Source organism: Tinamus guttatus, unplaced genomic scaffold (assembly GCF_059628265.1).
Source record: "Tinamus guttatus ecotype Peru unplaced genomic scaffold, ASM5962826v1 Tinamus_guttatus_pri_ptg000602l, whole genome shotgun sequence".
Lineage (NCBI taxonomy): Eukaryota > Metazoa > Chordata > Aves > Tinamiformes > Tinamidae > Tinamus > Tinamus guttatus.
The window spans coordinates 1,869,981-1,896,981 of NW_028289136.1; the positions used below are offsets into that span (position 1 = coordinate 1,869,981).

Sequence of the window (27,001 nt, forward strand, 5' to 3'; positions counted from 1 at the left end):
ATTTTCTTGGTCTAGTATGGGTTTCTCTATCTATGAGAAGCTATGCCTATGCACAACTATGTCTAGCTATGTTGATGCAACCAAGGACGGTACAGAGATGCCCAAGCTACATATGAGTCCAGGTGATGTCATCCAGAACCATGTACTGGTGCTAACCCAAATTTAAAAGCACTATAGCTAGTTTGAAGCTGATCGGCCTGTACGGTACTGATTTAAGGAACTGCTGTGTGTCTGCTAGCTCAGCTATATCTGTGCAGTGTGACTTTGGGCTTTCTTTTTTTTCAGCTTTTGGGAAAATAACTGATTGACTTACAATGCAGAGGTAGCCTAAATTTCCTCCAGTGTAAAGGAGAGAGCTAGGTACCTATGAGAAAAGGAAGAATTGAGAGCATTCAAGTAAAATGAGAAAATTTGCTTGATATAGGTATCTAATCTGATGCCCTGGTCCTCTGTTTGTAAAAGGTAAATGCAGGTACAAGAGGATTGTGAAGATGACCTTACCATGTACTACGGTAAAGTGGTCATATCTATTCTATTTATAGGTCAATTAAACATAAGCGGTGAAATTTCTGTGACTTTAGTAGTCTGTGCCAAAAACTGAAAAAAAATGTGCCAAAAAATGAATTGAGTTTTACAGAACAAGGGAATAGAGACCTCAAATTATTATTATTGCTGTTAGTATTGTTATTATTATTGATTTTGACATCTCAGGGAGTCAAGATAAAACAAGTAAGCAAGCAAACAACTTTTGTTACTGAAGAGAGAATTTTCTTGTACATCACAGGAATAAAATTATCCAAAACATTCATCAGGAAGATTTTTTTGCCCCGACCAATTCTTAGAATCCTTTATTATTTAATAGTTTCATTTGCATACTTTGTATTTTTCACTTTTAACCTGAGGAATTTCAAACCATCTTTCCATATCTGTCTTAATGGTGCAGACTGACCACACCATAGTATCTGACTTCCAAATACGTTACCCTTAAATCATTTTATTGCATCAGTATCTAGACATTTCTGTCATATTCAGCTGTATCATTCCTTCTCTGGTCTTGCAGTATCAAAATGCATTTGGTTTTTATGGCTTGTCAGTGTGAATGACATCTTTTTTATAGTGTTCTTTCTGTCTCTGTCTCATTATCTCAGTATTTCCCATCAGCTAAAGAAATAACGATTTCTCTAGTAACATCTGAATTTTTTCCCTTCCATAGCTGTCATTTATTACTGCAATTCTATCATTTAGGTCTTCAGAGCTAAACAAGCTCATAGAAAGATACTAACCAGAATAAGCTAGTATTGTAACCTCATTTTTTTTCTGTATAAACAGGCAAGTCAGTACTAGATGCAATATACTAGAATAAATATCTATGGGAGTAAAATGACACAGACTGTGTTAGATACATTTAGTTTCAAATGTTTCTTTGGCTTATGGTATTAAAATCTGCATCTTAAAATCCTCATTTAAAGTTAAGACCAAGAACTTCTCTTTCTTTTCTTTAAATAACATAATTAAGCACTATCATCTCCTTTATTAAAAAGGCATTTATTTAGCAAATATACATGGCAAAATGTGGCTGACTGAGAAATAGCTTCAAATAATCTTCTAAACTGTCTTACATATTAGGGCTTAATCTGATAATCACTCTGTCTCCTGCAGCTGCAGCAATAATTTGTTGCCAGCAATTTTTCAATCTCATTGTATTATTAACCTTTGGCAGGATGGGTTGAATTTTTTTCATTGTCTCGACTTGTATTAATGCTTTGTATTAATGTCCCTCCATTTATGCAAGGCTGTGGCATCTCCTGCCCACACACCATGGAGATGTCCATGCTATTAGCTGATCTCCACTGTGAGCCAGTGCTTAAATCCAGACCTTTTCACTTGGTTCATATACAAGTAGATGCTTGGACTTCGCAGAGGCAGAGGGCAGAGGTGGAGAAAAGGATGTGTCCCTTCAAATGCCTTCAGAACCAAGACTGAAAAACCATGGGGAGATGGCCAGGTTGTCCTGCCCTTTGGGCATTATTTTCAGAATTACTTTCTCCCACTTCCCATCAGCCCTTAGTCAGTTCATATCACACCAGCCTCGAGGTACCGGGGGTACCTACCTCTAACTAGATCAGCAGGTAGGCATCAAAGTACAGCCAGCTGCAGGGAGCACTTTCTGGCTCCAAGCTGTAGTTTCCAGCACTTGGTCCTGGACCCTTGGAGAACCCAAGAGGAGCCAGAGGTTCAGATGCATTTCTTCCTTTTCAGTTTTACCAGCTGACTACCTTGGGGGTCTCAACACCCAATGTATTTGCAGCAATGAATATAAACCTAATTCCTCTCCTAGCTCCAAAACGATGCATTTCATGCTTGGAGATCAGCCCTTGTGAATTCTGCTTTCGAAACTAGAGACACCGTTTTGAGGAACTGTAATTCCAAATATTTCATTACTCAACACCCTTTGGCAATTTCCCATCTCCAGGTCATGGCCTCTGTCCCTGTAAAACAAGGGTAGATGACATTTCCCTGCCTTGAAGGAGATTTGTGAGGATAACTTCAGCAGGGATTGTGCAGCGTTCAGATACTAAATGCCAATTACACAGGGCATTGGGGTGTAATAAGAATGCTGAAGACAGAAAAGGCCAAAGCAATAAAGCTAAATGAATTATTTACAGTCAACTCCAGGATAATTTTAGGGATGAACCCACAGTGAAGACTTTAAGATCTGTCTAATCAATGGAGCTGTCTGCATTTGATCTGTTAATAAAAAAGTTTAATAACAAATCAACAAAATTAATAGTAATAAATTATCAGAAACAGATAGATGACTACAGACTCAAAAGTAAAGGGCATGGAAAATAGGTAGACAAATGAATTTATTCAACCTCTTTGGAAGAACAGTAAACTCATGGATTAGGACTATGCAGCTGACATAGTGCACTTAGATTTCTAAAGAGCTTATGACAGAGTTCTTTACCAAAACTCCTAAAAGATGTAAGATAAGATAGGCTAGTATGGAAGGCTTAATACATGTTTAAAAGATAGAAAACAAGTGTTAACAAACAGTGTTCCATTTTCACAATGGGTTGTTTCTTTAAGTGATACAGAAAAGGTGGTGAAAAATGGGGTGACATTATTTATTGAAGTATTAATGGTAGCAAAATCCACCACTGACAGAGGAGAGCTGCAAAAAGGTTTCACAATTTCAAGTAACTGGATGATAAAGTACTTGATGAAATTCAATGTCAATAAATCCAAAGTGGGGTGTGGGAATTATCTATCCTTGGTATATGGATGCACTGATTCACACTAGCTGAGCAGTCACTCTCCAGAGAAGAAATCTGCATATATAGTTCTAGAAAACATGATTTGAATGCATGGCAGTAGTGCAAAAGGAAATATGCTCCTCAAAATATTAGAAATGAATAAACAAACAAAAATCATTGTTATTATGTCATGTTACATAGACACTCATATGTTTGTGCTACGGGCAATCTGCTCCCCCCATCCCAGCAAAGAACTGGGAAAAGCAGAGAAGAAGCAGGGAGAACAATTAGGACAATCTTCTTACAGGGACAACTTATATAGACTAGGCCTGGTTGGCTTTAATAAAGGTGACCAAGAATAGAATACGACTATAGTTAGTAAAATTATGAATTTCAGACAAGGGAAGAATAGAGAACAATTATTCACTGCTCTCAGAATATGAAAGATTTCATCTATTGGAGATTATATACTGGATAGCAGTGAATGTTGTGAAGATGAGAGGCTTAAATGAGCCTAAAACCGCTCCTTCAAAAATGAAAGAATCCATCAAAGGCTACTAAATACCAAAAAGCAGCTTGTTTTGCCTGTAGATGAAAGTATCTCTGTTATTATCACGTTTTTGCAGTGTCTCTCAAAGCATCTACCACCAGATGCTGTTAGAGGCACCATAACAGGCGTGGAAGTTCTTTGGTCTGATCACGTTTCGTCATCCAGTCTGCCTTGACTTGTTCTCTCTACACTACAGTTTTGATCTGTAATCATCCGGCTTGTGCCCAACCTGCCTGAAGGGCATTTTTTTCTTTTTGTCCTGCCACAGATGTGGGAATCAGCTAAGGACATGAAGCTGAAACTCTCTTTGGGCATATGAGATGCAGGCTCTGACAGGCAGCACGCTGGAGTGAGACCCTCAGAGCTGGTATCAACTCAGGATCTGCAGGTCATTGTCCATATCTCTTTTTTTTCCCCTATTCCTTTCTTCATAGAAAACACTGAGAGTTATCTATGCAAAACACTATTTAGAACTGGATGTTATTTATTTTTATTTTAGTATCAAAATATTTCTCTCTGACAGAGACCTTCACTTTTGAATTCGCTCTTTCTGGTATTTACTTATTGGCATTTCACTCTTGTTTAAAATTCTTGGCATAGTTTGTAAGGGTTTTAAATCATAATAATTTAAATCAACTTATAGAGCAGTGTTTTCAGGAATCATTAGTTTTACAATATCGAGTAGCAATGCATGATTACATTCACTGCAAGGACTGAAAACACATCAGAGATGTAAGGAAACCAAAAAATCTTCCTGTAACACATTTTATTGACTGAGTCATGATTTTCATGAAAAATTTTAAACTTTTAATAGACTTCCAATGTTCCATTATTTACAGCACACAGTAATTAAAAGGCTAAATTTATATGATCAGGTTTGCAAGCTAGTGAATACATATGCGTCTTTCTAATATATCATATTAGGTTTTTAATCAAGCAGTTGAATAAATTTAACATCCTCATTTAGCTCCATATTTCTTCCTGCAATGAATCCAAGTATTCCTCACTTTAATGAGAATGTCCCACTACAAATCTAGATCTTTTTGCCTTTGGGGAGAGATATGAGTAGAAGGGTAATTTCCTGGAAACTGTTTCTAGAACCTCATTAGCCAAAGTAATCGTTAGCATTAGCAGGAAAAATAAATGATTAAATTAGATGTTAAATAGATGCTGAGGCAGCAACATCTGAGGGAATATTTTATGGAATGTTTTTATATGTTTACACCTCCTAATAACCTAAATAAGACAAGTATCATCATAATGTTCATGGGAAGAAAAGCCTTGGAGAAAGAAAATGCCACATCTTCCCTGAAGATATTTTTGTTCTTGTTTTGCGAAATGACTGACAGGGTGAAATATGAAATGATTAACTTCTAACTGATAGAAAACAGTAACAAGGGTCTGTGATGATGGTACCCAGGAGTGGTAATGCCCTAGTCATCTGTATTTTAAAGTAACAGCTGTGAGGTCTATTACAATGCCTGCAAAATTTTAAAGAGGAGGTAGACTACTAAAAAAAAGGATGTCTTCACTGTCAATTCCATGCAACTGGCCCTCATAAGATGAAGACTGAATGGGAGGGGTTGGACATAGGAGAAATGATTGTGTTGAAAAAAATCCTTAAAACTCTTTACATCCACACAGAAATGCCCTGACTTAATACAGATGTCTACAGATTCACTGTCTATCCATTTTATTTTTTCAGTCTAGATGCATTTCCTTAAGGAAGCACATGCTTAGCTTAGGCTACAGTTATGCAGTTAGACGTCTCTATGCAGAGTAGAGTAGTAGAGTACGTAGAGTAGATTAGTCAGTATTGCCAACTAGCTTGCAGACTCCCTGTTGAAGTCTTACTCCGTGCAGCACATACCATCCACAGCCACACCTGATGGCTCTGAGAAATAATTATTCTATGTATGTAGTATTTTTCCTGTTCAAAGCGGCAGATATGATGTGAACAGTATGTCAGAGCCTAGCAGACTATGTTTTATAGCACAATATCAGAAAAATAGTGTTGCATGCCCTGAGCAAGCGGCATGATGGAGCATGGGGTTGTCTGAGAATGAGAGCCTGCTGGGACAGTTTTTCAACAATGTCACACAACAGCAACCAAAGCTAGTGATAGCTTATCCATGCGGTCCAGAGAAATCTATAGACTGAACAGTCCAAAAAGTAACATTTCCATGCTTGGTGTTGAAAAGAACTAGCTAATTTGCTCCCAGAGAGAGCTTGGGGATAAATTAACAGTACAATATGAACAGTTAAGTTTCTGGGTGTGAACTGGGCTGCTAAATTATCTGACTATGCAATTCTACCCAAAGGTTTGTGCCACAGTACGTAACATATTTTTAGAAATCACATTTTGTTGGTGAGATACAGACATACTCAATATACTACATTTCAGCAGCTGGAATTCTTATTTTGGAGTGAATTCATTAAAAACAAATGTCGCTCACAAGAAAAAATAACTGTGATTTTTTTCTTTGCTAATCATTGATATTGTCTTTAAAATATCCTGTTAGTTTAAGAACTTCTTTGGGAGAAAATGGCAGCTCTGGGAGCTATACAACAGCATGAAATTCCAGGCTGGCATGTGATTTGCTTTAGATATAGCTATGACTGTGATTGCAATTGCCTTGGACTTTCTTGATGATCGCTATTCAGAAAGCTTCAGATTATCCCGAAAATCAGAGCCATTTCTAAAGTTGCTTCTTTAATAGTTGCTTGAAGTACATCAGGATAAAAGGGTAGAGAATATGAGTCCTATGATGAAACTTTCTGGGGACTGATAGATTAGTCAAAGTTGAGAAAAAGAATCAGACTGACTCCTTTCAGTGAACAAAATGGACTTGGCTGGATTTTAAGCAGCAAAGTCTTGGTATAAAAATCAGAGTGTCTGCTCCCTTCAGTAACATTGTACTTTAGACTGCATGTCTAAAGAATCTGGCTGTCTCCCACATTTAAGCATTCCGAGATTTCACAATAAGTCAGAGAGGTATCCAAACTGCGTATCTATAAAGAGTTCAATCTTAATAGCTTAGAATATGCCTAACAACAAACACACACAAAATTGAATGCAGAAAAGAAAAATAAAGAGAAGAGGAAAGATATTTCTCATATAAAAATACAGCTACGCTATTTACTTTTTCCTAGTAGCCTCATAGTTAGAAATTTAATTAGATGGAGAAGATTCAAATTTTTCCTACACCATTGGCAAAGGAAGTGGGAGATAGAATTTCAGCTCTTCTATCTCTTCTCCACAGAGTGCCCTAGTCACTATTTCACTATTTGTGATGGGGAATTTTTCCATCCTTTCCCTTGAAAGGGCAAGTGACTGAGTGGTCAGGCAGGCTAAAGCTTGCGAGCAAGACGTTGGTGAGAACCTCCCAACTGGATGTTCAGGAATTTGGGTGGGAAGGAGCAGTCCTGAGTCTCATCAGTGAGATCAGGGTAGCTTTGGTTGAATCAGTAATAATGCAGGGATAAGATATATGCTCTTGCCAGGATATTTTGCAAAACGTGATCAATACCATCCTCATCTTAGTCTCTTCTTCTTGAAGCTATTTATGCTTCCTGATACTATTTTAAAGAAATTGCTGCTCTCCTCACATATACAACTTTGCTCTCAAATTCCCAGAAGAGGTGGTGCTTAATGTGGACACTGAAGCTGGATTTTTAACAAGAATCAGAATTTAGACATACACTTGCATTTAGTTTTTTTCCTCTGGGCTAAATCTTGGACAAAGTGATGGAATACCAAGGGGTTTTTTCCTGTGTTTTGTAACAGAGCTATGTAAGCTATGTAACACGGCTATGTTAAGATGGTTTTGGCCAGACTCCCTGCTTAGCACAGCACAGCTGAACTCCCTACTCGACACATCTTATCATTTACTGCATACAGAGCTTAGGGAACTAACCCAGGCATCTTAGATCACTCTCTGTGGACCAGGAACCTATTTATTGCTTGCATAAAATTTTTTATTTATTGCTTTTATTTATTTATTTTTATTTATTGCTGCATTGCCAAAGCTATATTGCTATATTGCTTGCTGAAAATTGTATGTATTGCCTTCATATGCACAGGTGATTTTTGAGACAGCTATACTCATTGTTGATGCATCCGCACTGAGCTTGCTTACTCTTACAAGCTGTCTTGGGAAATGTTCTTAAGAAAGGCAATTCCAAGCTCTCCCCTCATCAATAAATACTAATGCTCTTATAACAGGCTGCTAAATTTAAATGATTCTCCACTTTGACCTAGAAGTCTCTTCTTCTTGACTGACTGTGAAAACTAGTCAGAATCGATAGTGATGACTCAAGGTCTGACCCACTTTTTACTGTCTTGAGTGAGAACAAGATCATGCAATGTTGTTCAGTGGCAACATCAATTCCTTAAATGCTGTGCAGTGAGATCAATGAAAATAAATGAACGTATCAGTTTAAAAATAGTGGCATCTCCTGTCATAGGCTTTTCCTTAGGAGATAAGAAAAGGAGCTGGGGAGCAATATTAGCTGCTTCCACAATAAACCAAATACTGGGAAGTCATATAGAAAATGCATTACCTTCCTTCATAGACTGTCATCTAATGGGATTATCTCAAAGCCTACTTACTTTGCTTCCTGTCATTAAGAAAGCCAGCTCATCCTTTGCTTTTACTAAACAAAACCAAGAGGTTTACCAAATAAAATGAGATTATCTTCTCCTTGCATATCATAAGGAAAAGGGTGAGAATAGGATTTAAAATAAGGCAGGAGAGAAGTGATAGCAATGAAAAGATTTACATTATTCCAAATGGTCTGTGAGAGCTTGAAAAATAAGAACATTAAACTATGGGAACACTATCATGTCTTACTTCTATTTCCAGTTAACATGAGTATGAAATGAATTTTATGACCTTCCTTCTATTTTTATATAGTGATACCATTTTCATGAAAAGGTGGAAAAAATACAGGTGGAACAACTGCTTAGAAAGTCACAGAGAGAATATACTGAATTTAATGACAACATTTTGACTACCCTGAATGGGAAGTAGCATCTTATATTTTATCTTGGCAACCCAGGCAGTTCCAGGGCTCTGGTGTAATCAGACTCATCCTCAAGGTGTTGTCATCATCTGTACCCGAGCTACGCTAAAGAGTGCAGATGGACAGAGATGGACAGGGACTTTGTAGCAATAGTTGTGGTTGAATAACACTACATTTATTTTGGTATTGTGCGTAGAAATACGTTTTCAAAGAATGAATGTTCATCTGTTTCCCTTGTCACAATTAATTACAAGGGGTGATTTGTGTGAGAAAAAGGCAGACTGGAAGTAGAAGGCATTCACCAAGGCCTAATCACGGTTTATCTGATGTCTCATGAAATTCGAGAAAATGGCAACATAATAGAATGGATAAGGATTTGTACTCATTATTTCAAAGTGAATTGTGATGTTGTTCAGTTGGGCAGAATTCTTAGAGCACTAAAATGGTTCATCGAGAAAGGTGTACTTTTTAATGGCTATTTCATTTGCATATTGGTGCAAGGATAACAAGACATGTACATCAAGGGATGGAGAATAACTTCAAAACACTGCACTGGGGGACAAGTACTGAACAGCAGAGTCTCACTAATTTGCTTCTCATCTAAACCCCCAAAGAAATAGCTTTCTGTAACCATCATCACAGTGAACATGCGCTAGGTTTGTGTATCTCAGCCTGATAATACCTAGATAGCTAAAATCTCATCAACTTCACTCTAAGTTCCAGACAGGGACAAAAACAAAGCAGTGAAGGGTTGAAAGATGTGAAATGTAATGATTGTAGTTGTGCTGTTGAAGTAATGAAGAGCTGAAAAGAGTGAGTGATGAGCTCTTAGATAATAAACTAATGATCAAGATGCCTGTAGTTCATCAAAGGCCTAATGGAAATCTGCACAAGGCAGCCACAGTACACTGTGGAGAAGGATGTGGAGAGAGAAGCATCCAAAAAAAGAACATCCAAATACAGTATTTAAAGGGATAGAGCAGTAACGGGACAGAGCAGAACTAATCATTTCAGCTTGTATATACATTTCATGAATGCTAATCAATTAGGGCATATTAAAGTTGTGATGGAAAACAGCTGGAAGATAAGCATGATTTAATATATAGATAGATTAAAATATGGAACAGATAGATTAGGAATAAAAGAAAGGTGCAGTTTGATATTTTCTGATTTGGGCTACCAGAGAGTTAGATGCCACTCTGTGGTTTGAACACTGACAGTCCACAATAAATGCAAAAGGCAGATTATGGGGGTGGAAGCAGGACCAGGCCACAAGGAACATAAGGAAGTGCCAGCAGTCAAGCTATGAGGCAGAATAAATCTGATTCCTAGAAGAGGGAAAAGCAGATCCCAGAGCAGATGCCTATAGGCAGTGGGTGAACCTAACTCGTGGCACAGCAGGTGCCTTTAGTATATAGGGAATATCTTCAAGAAGGTGTTATACACGTTCCTCATTGTGGGAAACCACCTCTTCCTTCCATCATTCCATATCCCTCTGGCATGCTTGATATTTACCCTTGTGTAATGGAATAGGAGTTATCTCTGCTCCAGAAGGAGAAAAGTATTCCAGTCAGGTTACTATGAGGGAATAGAAATAGGAAACGGTCCCTTCTAACATTACTTTCTTTTTTGCTCATTATGAGAAGGCTGAATGAGAGCATCGTAGTTATGCAACGATTGTAACATTCAGCTGCAAAGGCACTGAAGTTAAACTGTAAAACCTATTTCTCGATTAAAGCAGTAGGTGCAATTTCACATTAAAGAACAGCCCACTTTTACAGAAAAAGGTTGCACAGCAACCCCAAACTAAACAGGAGATAGAATAAACAAATACTTTTTTTTTTTTTTCCCCAGCACAATTACCAGTTAAGAAGCTGTCCGTGAAATATATGTCAAATAAAATCCTGGCAGAGGTAACTTTAGTGTCTTTTGCAGATGTCTTTTTCTTATCAGTGAAAAATGCTAGTAAATCTGGAAATAAACTCTGAAAACAGTCAATTACCTCAAACAAGTTTTCATTTATTCTTGTAATTGGAGATGACAGGTTTATTCACTTCACAAACTAAGAAAAAGTCATTTAGAGAAATAAAGAATAATTTTTCAGGCTCAGACTGTCACATTTATTTCAGAAATACTCATATGAGTGTTCTTCACTAGTTCTGAACAGACTAAGTTACTTCTGTTTGTTTGTACTTCAGTCTCAGAAAAGTAGCCAGCAGAATTGATTTTTTTTGAATGATCTTTTCCCCATAAGGTCTTCCTATCATGTACACAGTGAGATCAGAGGTGAAAGAAGCATCAAACATATCCAGTATTTGGATTTATTAGGTTTTACTGCTTCTAGCATATATACTCAGAGACAATCCTACTGAAGTATTTGACCCAAATATCATCAAGTCTAATTCCTAACAACGCTCAGAGAGAGCAAAAGTGTTATTTTGCTCGTATGTCACATCACGCCTTGGCCTCTAGCAAGGATGCAGCCTTTCTCATAAAAAGAAAGACACTATAACAAGGAAAATTCCCTATTTCCTTCTTGAAACAAACCAAAACAAACAAACAAAAAAAACCCCAAACAAGTCCTTGATTTAGAAGGCTATACCTTCAGAAAAAGGGTGCAGAGAGATCAGATACTAATAATCTTGGACTGCTATCAACTTATTTCCAGAATTACATCCCTGCAGAGGAATAATAGAAGCTAAAACTCTGAAGACTCTTAAGACATTTTTAGATTCTTTTTTCTTTTTTTCTGTCTCTCTTAACAGAATTGGTTTAAAGGCCAGGTGTGTGATATGTTTTCTAAAATCCAAACTCTTTTCACATATCTAATTCAGAAGTTTCCAATATATTTTGACCTCAAAGGACAGAAACACTCTCCAACCTTTTATTTAAAACCTATTTTATCTGCAATAAATGCAAGCAGGCATCCTACAATGAAAAAACAACTGACCATAGTGCTTCAGCACCACTCCATATATAACAAAATCTATAACTCTAATAATACACCTGTGGGTTTTTAGGCCCCAAATCAATACAGCATCTAAACTACTCAGTTCTAGAATAATACCAATCATCTTCTTCCAAATATGAAATTTTTGTGTTCTTTAAATATACAGGGCACTGCCAACCAGAAACTTCATCAATAAAACATATTCTATTAACACTAAGGCTTTTGCTTGAGTCACAATAGCTCTATGCGACCCCTGGCAGCAGTTAGAACTTGATTCACACTTTGTTAATCTTAGTTTTATTGACTATGAGTAGGTTTTAACTTTTATGTTGGCAGGGCAACTTGTCAGTATGTCTAAGACATATTATGATTCAGAATAATTAGTGCATGTATTTATCTGTCTGTTCTCCCCAAATATAACATAATTCTATTTCAATTGAATTGAAATATAACATAATTCTATTTCTATTCTGCTGCTCTGGAATGCATCTATATATACACCGTGACAGTTGACAGAAAAATAGATGTGAGTCTCCATCATAATGCACTGGTGTATGGATCGAATTTTCGTAGATGGAACACTAAAAGCTCTACTGCAATTAAGTTAGTATTTGTATAAAATTTCCTAAAAAAGCAAGACCAAAACCCTAGCACTATTGAAGAGCTCTCTCTCAAAATCTCAAAACTCATCATATCAAAGTACGGATTATCCTTCTGTTTATTCTAATACAAAACAAGAGTTGCTGCACCGAAACAAGGAAAATTATAGCAGTGGGAAAGATCAGGTAATGGAAGCTTTCAGCCCCCTGTGTACTATCAACACCAAAAAGGAAGATGTTCTCCTGCCTGTCCAGTGCCCGATGCCTTTGGGACGCTGCCAGAGGGAAACAGAACTGAAGTAGTTTAAGAAGCACCTATTACATAACTCTTTCAGACTCAGCTGAGAGGAAAACAACCTCATTTTTTACAGACTCTAAATTCAGAAATGGTCTTTGCATTCAGCTGAGTAATTTTCAAGTCAATTCAATCAATTTCCCTATTATTTCTTAGTTTCATCCAGAAAAAAGCATTCTATCTACCAACTGCTATTACTTTGATGTGTTTTTCTCCAGATTCCTTGTAGCCAACAATGTTAAAGTTCTCCCTGAGTGCTAAGCTAACTGTTGAATTTTATCCAGTCTTTTCAAGAGTTGGGGTACCCTTAAAGAAAAAATATAGGACAGAATTGCTAACTGGATGATTGCCTACTACTTGTGCAGCAGGCAGACAAATTGATTACTGAAGATCGGGAAATAATAATAATAGAAAACCCTCTGTATCCCTAACTATGTTCTGCTTAAATGTTTTCTGGATCTTAGAAACACACAACAACAATGATGAATGTAAATGAGAAAACAGCTTAAAAAATACGAAATCCTGAAGATACTAAGAAAATAAAAGATGACCAATTAACAGGGCAAGTTTAAGAAAAGGTTGTATTTCTTGGTCTATTTATCAGATTTGAAGAAGTGTCATATACAGAACTTAAGCAGTTCCTCGCAACTGTCACAGCACCACTAGGAATCTAATTCTGACTATGCTAATGCCAGATCATCCTTGCCTCAGGAACTCAGGGACAGACACTAGAGGTCTAAACAGTAATGGCATATGTTACAATTTAGCTATCTCATTAAGTGATACATTTGATAATAAATTAGTAATATCTGGATATGATAAAAAATCTGTCTCTGATTCCCTGTCTGGAAAAGACGCTAGGGAAGAATAACTGCAGAGTGAATGTATGTCCCAGAGCATCTCACAGCATATTACATTTTAATCTCCTTCTTGCAGCAGAGCCTGCTTGCTAGCAATAGCTCTCCATGGATGTGGTAACACTCCAAGTACCAGTATTGAAATGACAAAATTGTTCTCAGTGTTACTACTGAAACAGAGATACTAAGAACTACCTCAGAAACATTGCCCCGCCATGTCCTCAGCAGTTCCACTGAAAAGCTTTCTGGTTCTCTTCACCATGTCATTTAAGCTGTTTTAAGATGACTTCACATAGGTATCTATTTCTTTGCATAAAAAGACTTGAAGAAACCATGGATGCTTTTCTGATTTCAGGCAAAAAAGGAGTTAATAATTCTCAGTATCACAAATCTTGACAGAAGGATGGTTGCACTGACTGGTTGCAGAGGAGAGCAGTTGAAAGGACTAGACTGTGTCTCTGTGTCTTGAACCTCCTGCAATGAAGTGGCAAAATGCTGCTTAATGACCATTAGGTTCAGCTTATACTTCATGACTGATAACCTACAATCCTTGTCTGTAAAAATTACCTTACAGACTGTACAGAAAGGAGTAATTACAACAGTCAGTCATTGCAACTTCTACCTGAATTCGAAAATAGCTCAAGGACATCAAGCAGAGAAAGCAGGTCTGCAGAGATAATGCTTGTTAAAAGGGGAAATTACAGACATTTTTGGATCCCAGAAAGAAAAGAATATTGATATTACTTGGAAATGGAAAGGACACATGTATTATTACTCACATACAAAGGTAAAAAATATTCCAAACTGACATAACTAAAATCTAAATGATTGGAAATAATGAGGTTACAAGATAGTCCATGCATTCCTTCAAACAATTGTTTCCTTCCAATTTTTTTTGCAAAGCTTTAGGGGCTATCCACTATGCAATGTCCCTTTTTGAGCAAGTAGAAGAAAATTACAAGAGCAGAGTTAAGAACATGCTGTTGCCTTCTCTGTAGGCAGTGGTTTGTATAGCAGTAAATACTACTTGCTGCTAGCAGGTGCATTGATAATTACAGCAGCAGAATAAATCATGTAAAAGAATGGGGAAGTCTGCAAGGTCAGCCAAAAAGAGTAATAAAAAGGAATTTCAGGGAAGTGGGTGATTTTTTTCTTTACACTAGCTTCTATTTAGTGAGAAACATCTGGAAAATTTTACCAAGAACTCTGTCAATCTTCTTTTATTTGATACATTTGTAGATAATGCAAATGAATAAAGTATTTGTAAGAGAAATGTGACCCACAGAGCCTCCAAAAGAGATTAAGTTGAAGGCATGGAAGACATTCAGACAAATGCATCTCCAAGGACTCTCTCTGAAAACTTTTTCTACTCTGTGTGCTCCCATTCAGTTTTCATGATGTGATGCCAGTTCAGAGAAAAGCAAATCCCATCTACCCAGGACGATGTGGGAGAGGCAAGGGCAAGCAGTGAAAGCTCTGTCTTTACAGAGAAGTCAACCAGGGCAGATACACCAGCACTGGATGGGATTCCCACCCTGCCCTGGACACACACGGCTTCTCTTACCAACCAGCACCACACCACCATCACCTGCACAGTATACTGCAAATGAGCTGCATAACACCTATTCAACAAAGTGTCAACAAGGTCCCAGATGTTCTGATGCAAGACTTTGTTCTCTGATTCAACAGGGAATAAATCAAGGGGGATGGAGTTGCTGAGAAGCTCCATACGTCCCCTATCCCTGATGGGCAACTCAGTGCATCCTTCACAGGATCATGGTAGACTTAGCACGGCCATTTCTGTTACTGATGATAAATAAAAATATACAGTAGAGCACACTGACACCCAACCATCCTCATCCCATAACCCAACTGTTGTTGTAACACAACTCTTTGCATAGATGGACTTCTTGCTGTGAAAGATCCTCCTTATTTATTTTCATTGCAAGGCAATTCAAATGGAAATTCCCGCTACTCTTTTTAGGGTTATTTCCTGTTTCAACACTGATCTCAGCTTTGTAGCGAATGCGATTAATACGGACAACCTGTTCTGCAGTGTCTTTATATCCTTTTTATTTAAGGTAGTCAGGCAGTTTAATAGAGACCAAGGAATCTTACTTCTCTCTCTCACATGTACTACATCTCTGCCTATGCGCAGTTAGAGCCCCAACTTTTGAATGCATTCCTGTGAGCTCTTATTTCCATGGCTTTTCCTGTCTACATGCAGGATCTAACCTACCATCTTGTACTTTTCCAGTCCTTTGCTGAGAAGTGTGCAAACTGATGATGTCCTATTATAGCTGTTGACATGGAAACATCATAAGAAAGTGTTCGCTAGATTAGAGTGCTTTTTCAAACAGAACAGACAAGACTTAGATACATTCTTTGCTGACTCACTTTCAGCCATTTTAAGCTGCAGACAGTTTATCTTCATTGCCACTTTTCCCCCCGCCCTGTTCTGACTGATCATGGTCTGAATCTCTGTCTAGAAATGAGGCCACCTGAAACTGTGACTGCTTTGCTTATTGAAATCTCAAATAAATCACTTTCCCACAGATGGTCAAGTTCTTCATCATCTTATCCGGGCTTGGAAATTATTCTAGTTGACACTTCCCTGCCAGATGAAACACTGAACCAGAACGTCCCACTAGGGAACTTGGCAGCAGACTATATGTGCAATGAAAACCAATTAAGGCATCTTTTAAGAAAAGAAACAAAAGCGCCCTGCTTCTTTTAGGGCAGGCAACATATGTCAAGCACATTACCTGTTCTGGGGCATTATTTAAACAATTTATAAAAAAGAGCAATAAAGAAAATGGGCAGCAGTATGTACTATGTACTCGTACTAAAGCTGCTAATAGAAAAGCTGTTTCAGCAGGCATCAATAATTCAGCACTGAGTACACTGTTTCAGTTCTCAGCCAGGTATTTCACATCTAACAAGTCTTAGTGATGATGATAAAGATAAGATAAATTAGACAAGAATGACTGTGATAAGGAACATCTTTATATTGTGAACTTGTTATCTGAGATTACCCTAGGCTGTGGTTTATCTTCCCAGGGCTTGGTCCTTCAAGGCGCTAACTATGATGTGCATTAGCTCTTAATCTGGAGCGCAAAGTATTCAATGACTTGCAAAACCACAGCCAGATAAAAATAAATCTGCTTTTTTGGCCCCTGTTCAGCAGAAATGGATAATCATCCCCTGACAGGAAGCTTGTTGGGTTACTGGTTCCCTCCTCAACAGAGAGCAGCACATGAAACCTGTGTGCTCCTGAGTGTCCCCGGGGAGCAGGACCTGGGCTGTAATGCAGCCCACCAGCTGCCCAGCATCTCCCTGACTCTGTGGAAAATCTCATGGATTGCACCTCCAGGGACCAGCTTGCTCCAGCACTCTGGAAATAAAAAGTACCCAAGATACAAGGACTGGATTTTAAGGAGGAATCAATTGCACTTCATACAGGCTCTGTAAGACTGGCAGATGTGCTAAACACAAAGATACGGGGGAGAGAGCGGCTGTCAGAACCAAAGATGAGACTGTTTTGAGTGATTTGTCTACATATTCGGTTTTCACTCTCCATTAACTGCTCCTTCTTTGCCTGTGAAACGCTATTAACAACTTGCATTTTTCTTTCTTATCAATACTGAAAAAATCAGAATAAATGAAATATAAAGAATATATAGATAAGGACTACAAGGGATATATATAATATATATAATAATATATGTGTGTGTGTATAAAGGTGTTAGGAAAACTATGGGGTGGCTAATTGTTTCAGCAGGCTCTTTAGGAAGTACATCACTTTTCATAGTCTATGGGTATAGATGAGACATACCACTCTATTTACAGCATCACATTTCAGTCCCTTTTTTAGCACCAAAATGCCATCAAGGGATAAGCCTGAAGGCTGATGAATTGTGAATGCTCCCCATATTAATAATTCTCACATCCATCTTTGAGATGAGAGTGGCAACATAGTGTGTCTTGGTTAAGGGTCTCCAGTTAAGGATCTATGAAATCTTCATGGACATAATCCAAAGAAGTGTTAAATGCTGCAGCTCCTGCTGACATCAGTGAGAGGCCATGAAAGAAAACATGAAAGAAAAAGAGAGAGAGAAAGAGAGAAAGAGAGCAAGGAAGGAAGGAAGGAAGGAAGGAAGGAAGGAAGAGGAAGGAAGGAAGGAAGGAAGGAAGGAAGGAAGGAAGGAAGGAAGGAAGGAAGGAAGGAAGGAAGGAAGGAAGGAAGGAAGGAAGGAAGGAAGGAAGGAAGGAAGGAAGGAAGGAAGGAAGGAAGGAAGGAAGGAAGGAAGGAAGGAAAAAAAAAGCTTTTGTCTACATATATAAAAAAATCTCATTTAGTCTGCAATTGGTTGCAGGGCCAATAAAGAATGCTGGGCCAAGTTCAGAAAGGCCAATGAAATTGTCTTCCAAACATATAAACAATATGAGTTTCATAAACAGTTTCACTTTTCACAATACACTTGCATTGTAAGATATGAGAGCTGGTCTCATTTTCCCACTTTATTTTACAAATAACCATAGGTTTTGCAAGCCAGACAGTCTAAGCGTGAATTTCAAAATAATAAATAATCTTTGTATTGGATCTAGTGCCCTATTTACTTGGTGATTTTTATCTTCCAGCATGTCTCCCGGCCTTCTCCATTTCCCAGTGTCTCTGATTATAAATAAGAAGTTGACTGAATAGATATGAAATTATACTGATTTTGTTCCTGAACAGCCACCAGGGAAAAGACTGACCCTCCTTGCTTTGAAATAAGGATTTGCAAAATCTTTTGGTTATAAATCTGAGTAGCTCTCACTGGAGCCAAAAAAAATTTGCTCACTGCTGCCAAAAGGATCTGGAGACAGCCCTATATTCAGAGAAATAACAGCTAAATAGTAGTAATTGAATATTCAGAAACTCATACATAACCAGTTCCTGCAAAATGCGTAACTTCCCTAACAAGTTTCAATTTTCTCATTTGAAATAGTCTTCAAGTGCAAAGACCCACTTCATAAGAACAGGTTATACACATACGTATCTGTCCATTTCTGTACAAGTCTGCCAAAAGCTATCATAAAACTCAACCCTCTGTATTATGCCATTTAGCACAGATTTTCTGCACCTATTTTCCATTCTGTAATATAATTTGAACTGTTGAATTGTCTGAAAATAATCCAAGGCAAGTGAACAAACTGTACTAAATTTTCCACTTACATTTCAGCAAAGGGAATTTTAATAGTACCTGCTGTGCCATTAAAGTACAATCACATATATGTAAGCACTGATGATTTCTCTATCAAAATAAAATGTGAAATAATAGTTAGGCAGCAAACTCACTGACATTCAATCTCCAGAAATTCAGATTGACCTACAGTGCTCCAAAACCTGAAATAAACCTACATCAGGACAACATAGCTGGAATTATCAATCACAGAATCATTATGGTTGGAAAAGACCTTCAGGATCATGGAGTCCAACTGTAAACCCACCACCACCAAGTCTGCTAAACCACGTCCCTAAGTACCTCATCTACAGGTTTCTTGAACGCTGCTGGGATGGTGACTCTACCACTTCCTTGGGCAGCCTGTTTCAATGCTTCACCACCCTTACCGTGCAGAATTTTTTCCTAATATCTAACGTGAACGTCCCCAGCACAATTTGAGGCCATTTCCTCTTATCTTCTCAATATTTAGTCATAAGCTCATCCAGTTTGATACCAATGTATTGAACATGTGTGTACTATCAATATTTCTGAACAGTGTTCATGAAAGTGGCAATTCAAAGGAATCGTGAGGTATGAGAATAAGGGGAAGAAAACAGACTTTCCAGCATTTCCAAGCTGTGTTGAGATGTGTAATTGAAATAGCAGCAGCAGGAGCATCCACAGCACAGACAAATACTGCAGAGCCCAGTGTTATAGCTTTTTCATAGTGTTGCACAGGCATGTAGTGAGTGTGTGCATGTGCATACACATGACAGAAAAAGACACTTTCAATGTGGGTGTGATTCAGCTCACCCAACTTTAAATGTCTACAATGTAGATGTTTACATCTCAGTCAGTCACCTGAGGCTCCTTCCACTCAACTGTGAGAAACAGACATTTTTAGGGCACGCTTCGCCTGAGCAATTTTAGATGTCTGCTTCTGGATGAGATGAATTATACTCTAAAAGTGCCAATTGCACTCCACTGGCTCTAAAAAGAGACTAGGCATTTAGCTTAAATGAAGGCATATGCAATGTACTCATCGTGATAACCCATAGGTAGCACAAATATATATATACATACACAAATATATCAGTAAAAAATGTGTATAATGTGTTCTTGCAGTGAGTACTTTGGGTGCGATGCTTCATACTTCTCTAGCTGTCTGCTCCCCTCAATAACCCCCTTCAACACCACCTGAAATCTTATCTTTATCCCATTTCTCCCTCCAGATTTGCATGGCAGACCTTTCCATATCACCCTCTCTAATGTTGTCACATGTTCAGATTTCACAACCAAGATGTCTCTGAAATTGTAGCTCTCTGAGATTAGATCAGGGCTCATCCAGGAAGCTTTGATCTTCTGCTCACTGACCTTTGGGATACACTGACTCCAAATAGTCAGGGAGACTAAAAAGTGGCTCTAGCAGGCTGTGTAAAACCAGCCTTAGACAACCTGCATGAGCTTCACGAGTTGTGACACCCAAATTCTTCAGTTGTAATTCAAAGTCTCCAAGTAAGAATTTCTTGAAAATGAAATTGAAATATTTGCATTTCCCTTGCTCCTATCCTCTGCAATTTTAAATTATAGACATTATTTCAGAAGCAGCCTGGATTAAATAAAGATTAACACTATTTATCCTAATCCTATCTAATTATTTTTCCTCTGGATTTGGCACAAAATAACATGATGAATTGGCACAAAATAACATGATGCTTTGAAAACTTCTTTGTACATTTAGCAGCAATAAAGCATGCTTTACTGATCTACTTTCACCTTCAGAAATCTAGCACAAAGAATTTTAAGTTAAGGGGGAATCTAGGAAATCAACATTAGAAAGTCTTCTACCTGTCCAAGTTCTCAGCTTTCTTCAAAGCTTGACCATTTCACACTCAGATTTCCATAGCTGTCTTGCTTTCACCAAACTTGGAGTTGTAAAGAACTGCACTCCCTCAGTGTTTAACTCTTTAAAGAGATGCCATACGTTATAGACTTGGGTTAAATAACATGACCTTGCATAGTCAGCAATCAGCTGACACATCAGCTATGGATCTGGGTCTTGAAGGACAAAGTGTTCTTCACGTATCTATTTTAAACCACTCAAATCTATAATTTTACAGATTTTAAAACCTTGAGCCAAAAAGGCAAGAAAGAAGATATTTATGTGGCCATGAAACACTAAAGCACTATTTGCATAGCACAGCATTCAGATGATGAAGGATTTGTTTATCTTTTTCCCTAATGAGACGACAGCTAAACTCCAATGCATAAAAAAAAGATAATAGCGGAAATTTTTGAGCCCCCAATTTCACTTAATGAATCCAAATTGTATTCATTCACCTTCATCAACAAATCAATACTACTAATAACATTTGCCATGTTTCACCTTCATTCTCTCTGCTTTTATTTCTATTTTCATTTTCCTCATTGAAGAGATTTAGTGACAAAGATGGTCCATCCTCCCAAATATGTTAACAGCATTTTGTACTGCTCCATCCTTCTCTGGAGTCTCTTGATGCTTCAGAACCTTTTGTGCCATGGACAGTCTGATTACATTCCAGAGACATAAAGTTTCTGGCACAAAAGGAACAGACCACATTAAGAGATATTACTGAATGCATTTTTTCAGGAAATTCCTGGAGGTATCAGGAAGTCTGAAGATGGAACTTGGATATAGAAAAAAAAAAAAGGAAAAAAAAGAAAAAACACCCTCAAAATACCTCGAAACATGAAGTCAGAAATATAATATGAAGTACACACAGAAAAGAAATCGTGTCAGAGTTACACAATTTATTTTGAACAAATTCTTCTCTATAGCTTTCCTGCAGTATATATGCAGTATTTAAGTGAAAATTTTAATAGTTTTCAGCCAGGTACTTCTAGTCATACATTCAACCATTAAGTCTATACTAAATTTTATCTCACTTCATTTAATATAACTTATAATCTCAATTAAAAATTCTATGCTTTTATAGTAGGGGGGTAGATTGCCCCCTAGACACAAATATAGAATCAGACAGTATGGAAAGAGTAATCTCTGTGTAAATGCCTGATATAAATTAGATGAATTAGCTAGATGTTAAAATAAGATGTCTAAAATAAGCTAGATGAATAACACCCAGGCAGATCCTTTCCTTGGGAATGCCTTTTTCTTTCTGTTGGCTCTGAAGAGAACCCTGGAGTGACTGGCTTAGATGTATATAGCAAGACATTAAAAATTGAGGGAGATGTACAGCATGAACAGGCTGTTTGCACAGCTGACATGAGACAGATAAAATGCAGGATCTGGAAGAACTTTCATGGTCATGCCACCTTTTTGAAGATTTTTTTTTTCTGACACAGCAGCAGATGAACAGATTGATGCTGGCTGTGATGGATGCTCTCATAACAGGGGCAAAGTCCTACAGTCCAGTGAAAATCAGAAGTCCTTGGCAATGGGGGAAAATCAGGTTGCAGGGTAAAGAAGAAAACCTTGCACCTTGTGATGATGCCAGATCTGCTCACAGAGTCTTGCTCTTTCTCAGCCACTTTTCTGTTGGCTTCTCTATGTTACAAATACTGATTTTTAATTTTTGCTACCTATACAGAACTTAATTTTATTTTTCTTCATGCTGCCAAAAATACAGATATTTACTCTGATTAAGATCTCTGTCTAAAAAAAAATAAATGTGCTTGTATTCAGTGAAGGATAGCAAAATCACAACATCCCAAAGCAAGAAAAACAGCAAGCTTGAATTATAAACTTGGCATCAAAACTACAGATTTGTAACATATGGTAATTTGCCTCTAGTTCTCTTGCAGTTGCTGGCCAAATTAATCCATTGGAATAGAAATGTCCTGGTTGCAGGAATAATATTAAACCAATGGTAAATCCCAGCACTACATATATATGTCCCTGGTTGGAAAGATTTTATCCTTGAAGTGCCCTGAAAATTTACATCTCAGAGAACATTTCCCAACCCACATTTATTTTCTCTGTGGCGCTTAATGTAGACATAAGTTACCTTTGTAATTAATGTATATGATTTGAACCAACCTAATACAATGCCGCAGGCATTGCCACTGCCACACTACAAATATATTATAATATGAAAAATACAAAGCTTCTCAAATAGGCTCCTTGCAGAGTTGGACGTGGCCAACTTTGTGAGCTCAACTACACAAATTTATGCTAATAAAAATAACTGAGATTTCTGAGGTTTTCTGCTTGAGAGGTTCAGGCCTTATTTTTGAACAATTCTGGAATAAAAGAACAGATTTTGCATTTACGGTTCAGGAAGTGATATTTAGATATGTGCCTAAGACACCGAAGTTTCCTGCAGTGAATCACGCGGGCATATCAGCCTCATGTTCAGAATTCATCAACTAGAAGTAAACCAAGCACATTGGTACACACAGAACAAAAACATACAAAACAAATGATGCAGCACAAATATATCAGCTTGGCTAAGTATGCAAGCTGAGGAACCTTGATCTTCATCAGGACTTAGAAGCAAATGGTGAGATGGGGCAAACAGAGCTCTACTGCAGCTCTGCTTAGCAAGTCATGCAGGACGCTGCAATAGACACTCTTGTGTGTAGACTCGAGTTGACTTATGGTTCCTGGCTTGGATTTGCACCATTCTTGCCCCACATTTTGGGATCTTGGCTTACCTCAAGCAGAGTAAACATGGATTTGCCTCCACATGTGCCATGGATAAATTTCTTAAAACGCTGTTTCAGAAAGTTAACCAATGCCCTTAACTACACAGCCTTTGGTCTGGAGATAAACCTATAGAAGGTGGAATAGCTCTAGAAGTAAGCATGGAGTCAGAGAGGCTGGAGAGGACGAGAGGTGCATCTAAAAACATGGCAGTTCCAGCCTAATGCGGCCCAATATTCTTTTACAGTGATCTCTATCCTTTCAATCCTTGTCCTTTCTGGCAGCAACACTAGTTAGTGTCTAATGTGATTGCTGTCCACTAGAATAAGACCATCACTGCTAACATTTCAGTGTTTCCTTCCTTCTGCACTACCTTATCCCCTCATGCTGAGGGCATACTGACAAAATGTAGAATTTAGCCTTAATTGGATCTCCGCAATGTTATCACCTGAATTAGCTCCCTGATGAATAATTATCACTGCCTGGAGACTGACAAATTGCTTCCCTCTACTTCACGATTGTCATGAATTTCAAATTATATGCTGAGTATGAGGAGAAAAAATAAAAATGAAAAGCCTAGAGAAGCATAAAAGGCCTAGAGAAGCGTAATTATTAAGATTACTAAAATATTTGGCATGGAGTCCTGTGTTTGTCTGGGCTTTCAAAAGATGTGACTGACAGCATGAACTTTGTGAGGGGCAAGTGTGCAACTCCCAGTCCTTTGGCCAGCAATGACTACCGTGATAGATTTACACAGTCAAAGCAAAATTATTACTGCTGCTACCGCCTGGCTCAACTTAGGCACTTCCTGTGCTACTCACTATCCAATTTAACCCATCTGCATCATCTGGTTTAGTGTCTCATCTACGTATTTGGTCTTGCTGGTCTATGATAAATTCTTGGTAACATGGACTGCAAGACATCTTTTTACTCACATAAAAGCTGCACAGATGCAAGGACATAGCAACACATTACCATGCATTTTAGCACAGCATATAATGGATATTCCTTGCTTTATAAGAAAAAAACATCTTGAGGAAGAAATATTATTTATGAGAACAATATGCGTCTGGCAAGGCTTTGAACAGATACTCAGTGTGCCACTGCACCACAATATCCATCACAGTTATTCAATCAGCTGACAACTGGTAAGAAATCTTCATTTTATAAAAACAAATCACTATCAGATGTATAAACCTCTTTGAAAACTGCCTTGAAATGATGTGATTAAGCAATAGAGCTTTATCCAACATTCATATTAGCACTGCTGCGCTTGTAAGATGGATACATTTCTCAATGCAAGTTTGGTTCCTCACATTTCTTTCACCACCATAGAGAACTCACAATGCAAAAATCAAACACAGAGCAGGTAACTGTGGCTGTGTTCCCAGGAGAAAGTTCTCCTGCTCACCTGACATACAGTGACCTTTTCTGATTAGTCCTCAGGGAGCCGGAACCAGAACTCATGCTGTGATTCATCATCTGCTCACGCAGGTCATGGATTTTTGCCTCAAACCGAGCGTATTCTGCCAAGAAAACAGAGAGCAAAGATATTTTAGTTTTCTTGACCCGTGTAATCATTAGAGCTGCTGAATGCAAAAGAACATTAAACAATGTAAGTCATGTCCCGAAAATTGAGGTCTAATAGATACTTAAATTATTATATCACTTTAGGTAAATATATTTGAGGTAATTGAACATCCCAGCATGTTCTACCCATTTACTATGCAGTCTCCCCCGCACCTACACCCGCTCCCCTGCAATTTCAAGAAAGAAAATGAAGTTCAAAGTGTGTTGCTGAGTATCCCACAGACAGTCTGAAAAAGGGATGTTGAAACCAGGTCTCCACCTTATTGTTCCTCTTTCCAAACACGAAGTTTCCTTGTAGGTTAGCTTTGGAATACTGCGCTACAGTTACTATGAATCAAGCATTTAGTGTGAAATCCTCCTGAACTGAGGAAACTCCTCAAGGTTTGTTTATCTCTGAAGTAGCTGTAAAATTCTTGCATTAAGTGACCTTTCTGGTTAAAGGAGGCAAAGTGACCACTGTTCTTCCCAGAGGAAGAGGTAGCTAGGACCTATTTAACACCAGTATGGAGCTTAACAGGGAATTCAGCACTGGAGTTATCTGTAAAAAGCACCCACAGTGTTTTGTAGCTTGGCCAAGAGCTGTTGCCTGAGAGACAACTGACCTCTTGAACATGTCCTCCTTGCCCAAGGCATTGAGAAGTGGGCTCTGTCTCCTTTAAAGAGTGAAACAGTAACTGGGGCTTATGAAGAAGGGGTCTCAGAGACTCTGAACCTGTGCAAGAATGGCACAAACCCCCTTTCCACATCTTATTCTCCTCCAGAGTTAGGCTTTTAGCTTTATGAAGCTCCGTGACATGCCAAACAGCATCCTCGGACCAGTGTTAGGGCAAGGACTTGGCTAGAGGTGTATGATTTAGTGAGGCTCTCTCTGGAGGAACACTTGCCCCATACAGCCTGGCTTATGGTCTCTCCTGAAACACATTCCCCTGTTCAGTGAATGACTTTATAGGAAGAGTTTAAGGTTTAAAAGAGAAAACTTGAGGTTATGAAAACAAGCTTAAATTCTTGAAGGCGACAACGTAGAGGCACTGCTCCATCAACATGAAGAGTTATAATTCAACCTAGAGTTCGGAGATTTACCAATGTGAGCTAGAAGACTGGCTTGAGGGGGTGGACAAAATCCTTTTCAGTGAGTCAGTGACACTTTGAAGGGTAAGATATTGCAGACTGATGCCAGGAAGAGATGAAGTTGCTCTCTGAACATCAATACTTTATTTTGCTGCCTGCTTCAAAATGAGGGTCTGCACCGCCCCTAGGTGCCTGTCAAGGCTGGAGCAGAAATGAAACTACCCTGCAATATTTCCCCCCTTGAAGGACGCAGGCACCTCCCATGAAGTCAAAATACCTCTATATTTAAGCAAGTAAATTGGCCTGGTCTAGGCTTGTTGCTTTTTGAGTTACATGAGAGTGCTGTAAAACAGCAATATTCTCGTTCTCTTCTAAGAGAATTTTAGGCATTATTTTTGTTTGACCATTTGCTGTTCACACTGACCTTGTTCCCAGCATGTCTAAATGCTATGCAACAACAAATAATTCATTTTATTCAGTGCCCTTTAACTTTTCATTAGATAATAACATCTGACCTTTCCAGGAATCAAGATTTTGTACAGATGCCAAGTATCTTCAAGCTTGCCTACCAAAGCGATTTGACACAGTTTGGATGTGGGGTTTACTTCACCTGCCCCTCCTTTGCTTGATACACTCCTGCTTCTTTGTCACTGAGCTGTTTTTCCATTACCTACTGAATTTACTAAGTTTCCGCGGCTACTTTGCCAATCAGCTGGGAACTCCTGCTGCCACACAAGGCTCTTCAGTCTTCCCACATACCTATGACTTCACCGACTGCAGATGAAATTCCGCATGTCAGGAGAGGGGAAGAGACACTCCTACTCACAGACTGTCTTTTGGATTTATTCTTTAACCTGCTGCTTCCTTATTTCTTTCACCTACAGGGCATCTTTAAACTTCTCGGTAATTTAAAAGCCCAAATCCCCAAAGGGACTTCGGCTCTGATGCATCTATGTTATAT

General features: G+C 38.2%; 1 protein-coding gene across 14 annotated transcripts in view; it reads right to left on the minus strand.

Moving 5' to 3' along the window:
• DLG2 (discs large MAGUK scaffold protein 2) overlaps positions 1 to 27,001 on the minus strand; it is a 946,755-nt gene that overhangs the window by 66,505 nt on the left and 853,249 nt on the right. For all 14 annotated transcript variants that reach the window (XM_088534958.1, XM_088534959.1, XM_088534956.1 and 11 more), the window contains one exon: positions 24,794 to 24,908. In XM_088534958.1, the coding sequence (XP_088391084.1) occupies positions 24,794 to 24,908 (115 nt within the window). The remainder of the gene's footprint in view (positions 1 to 24,793; positions 24,909 to 27,001) is intronic.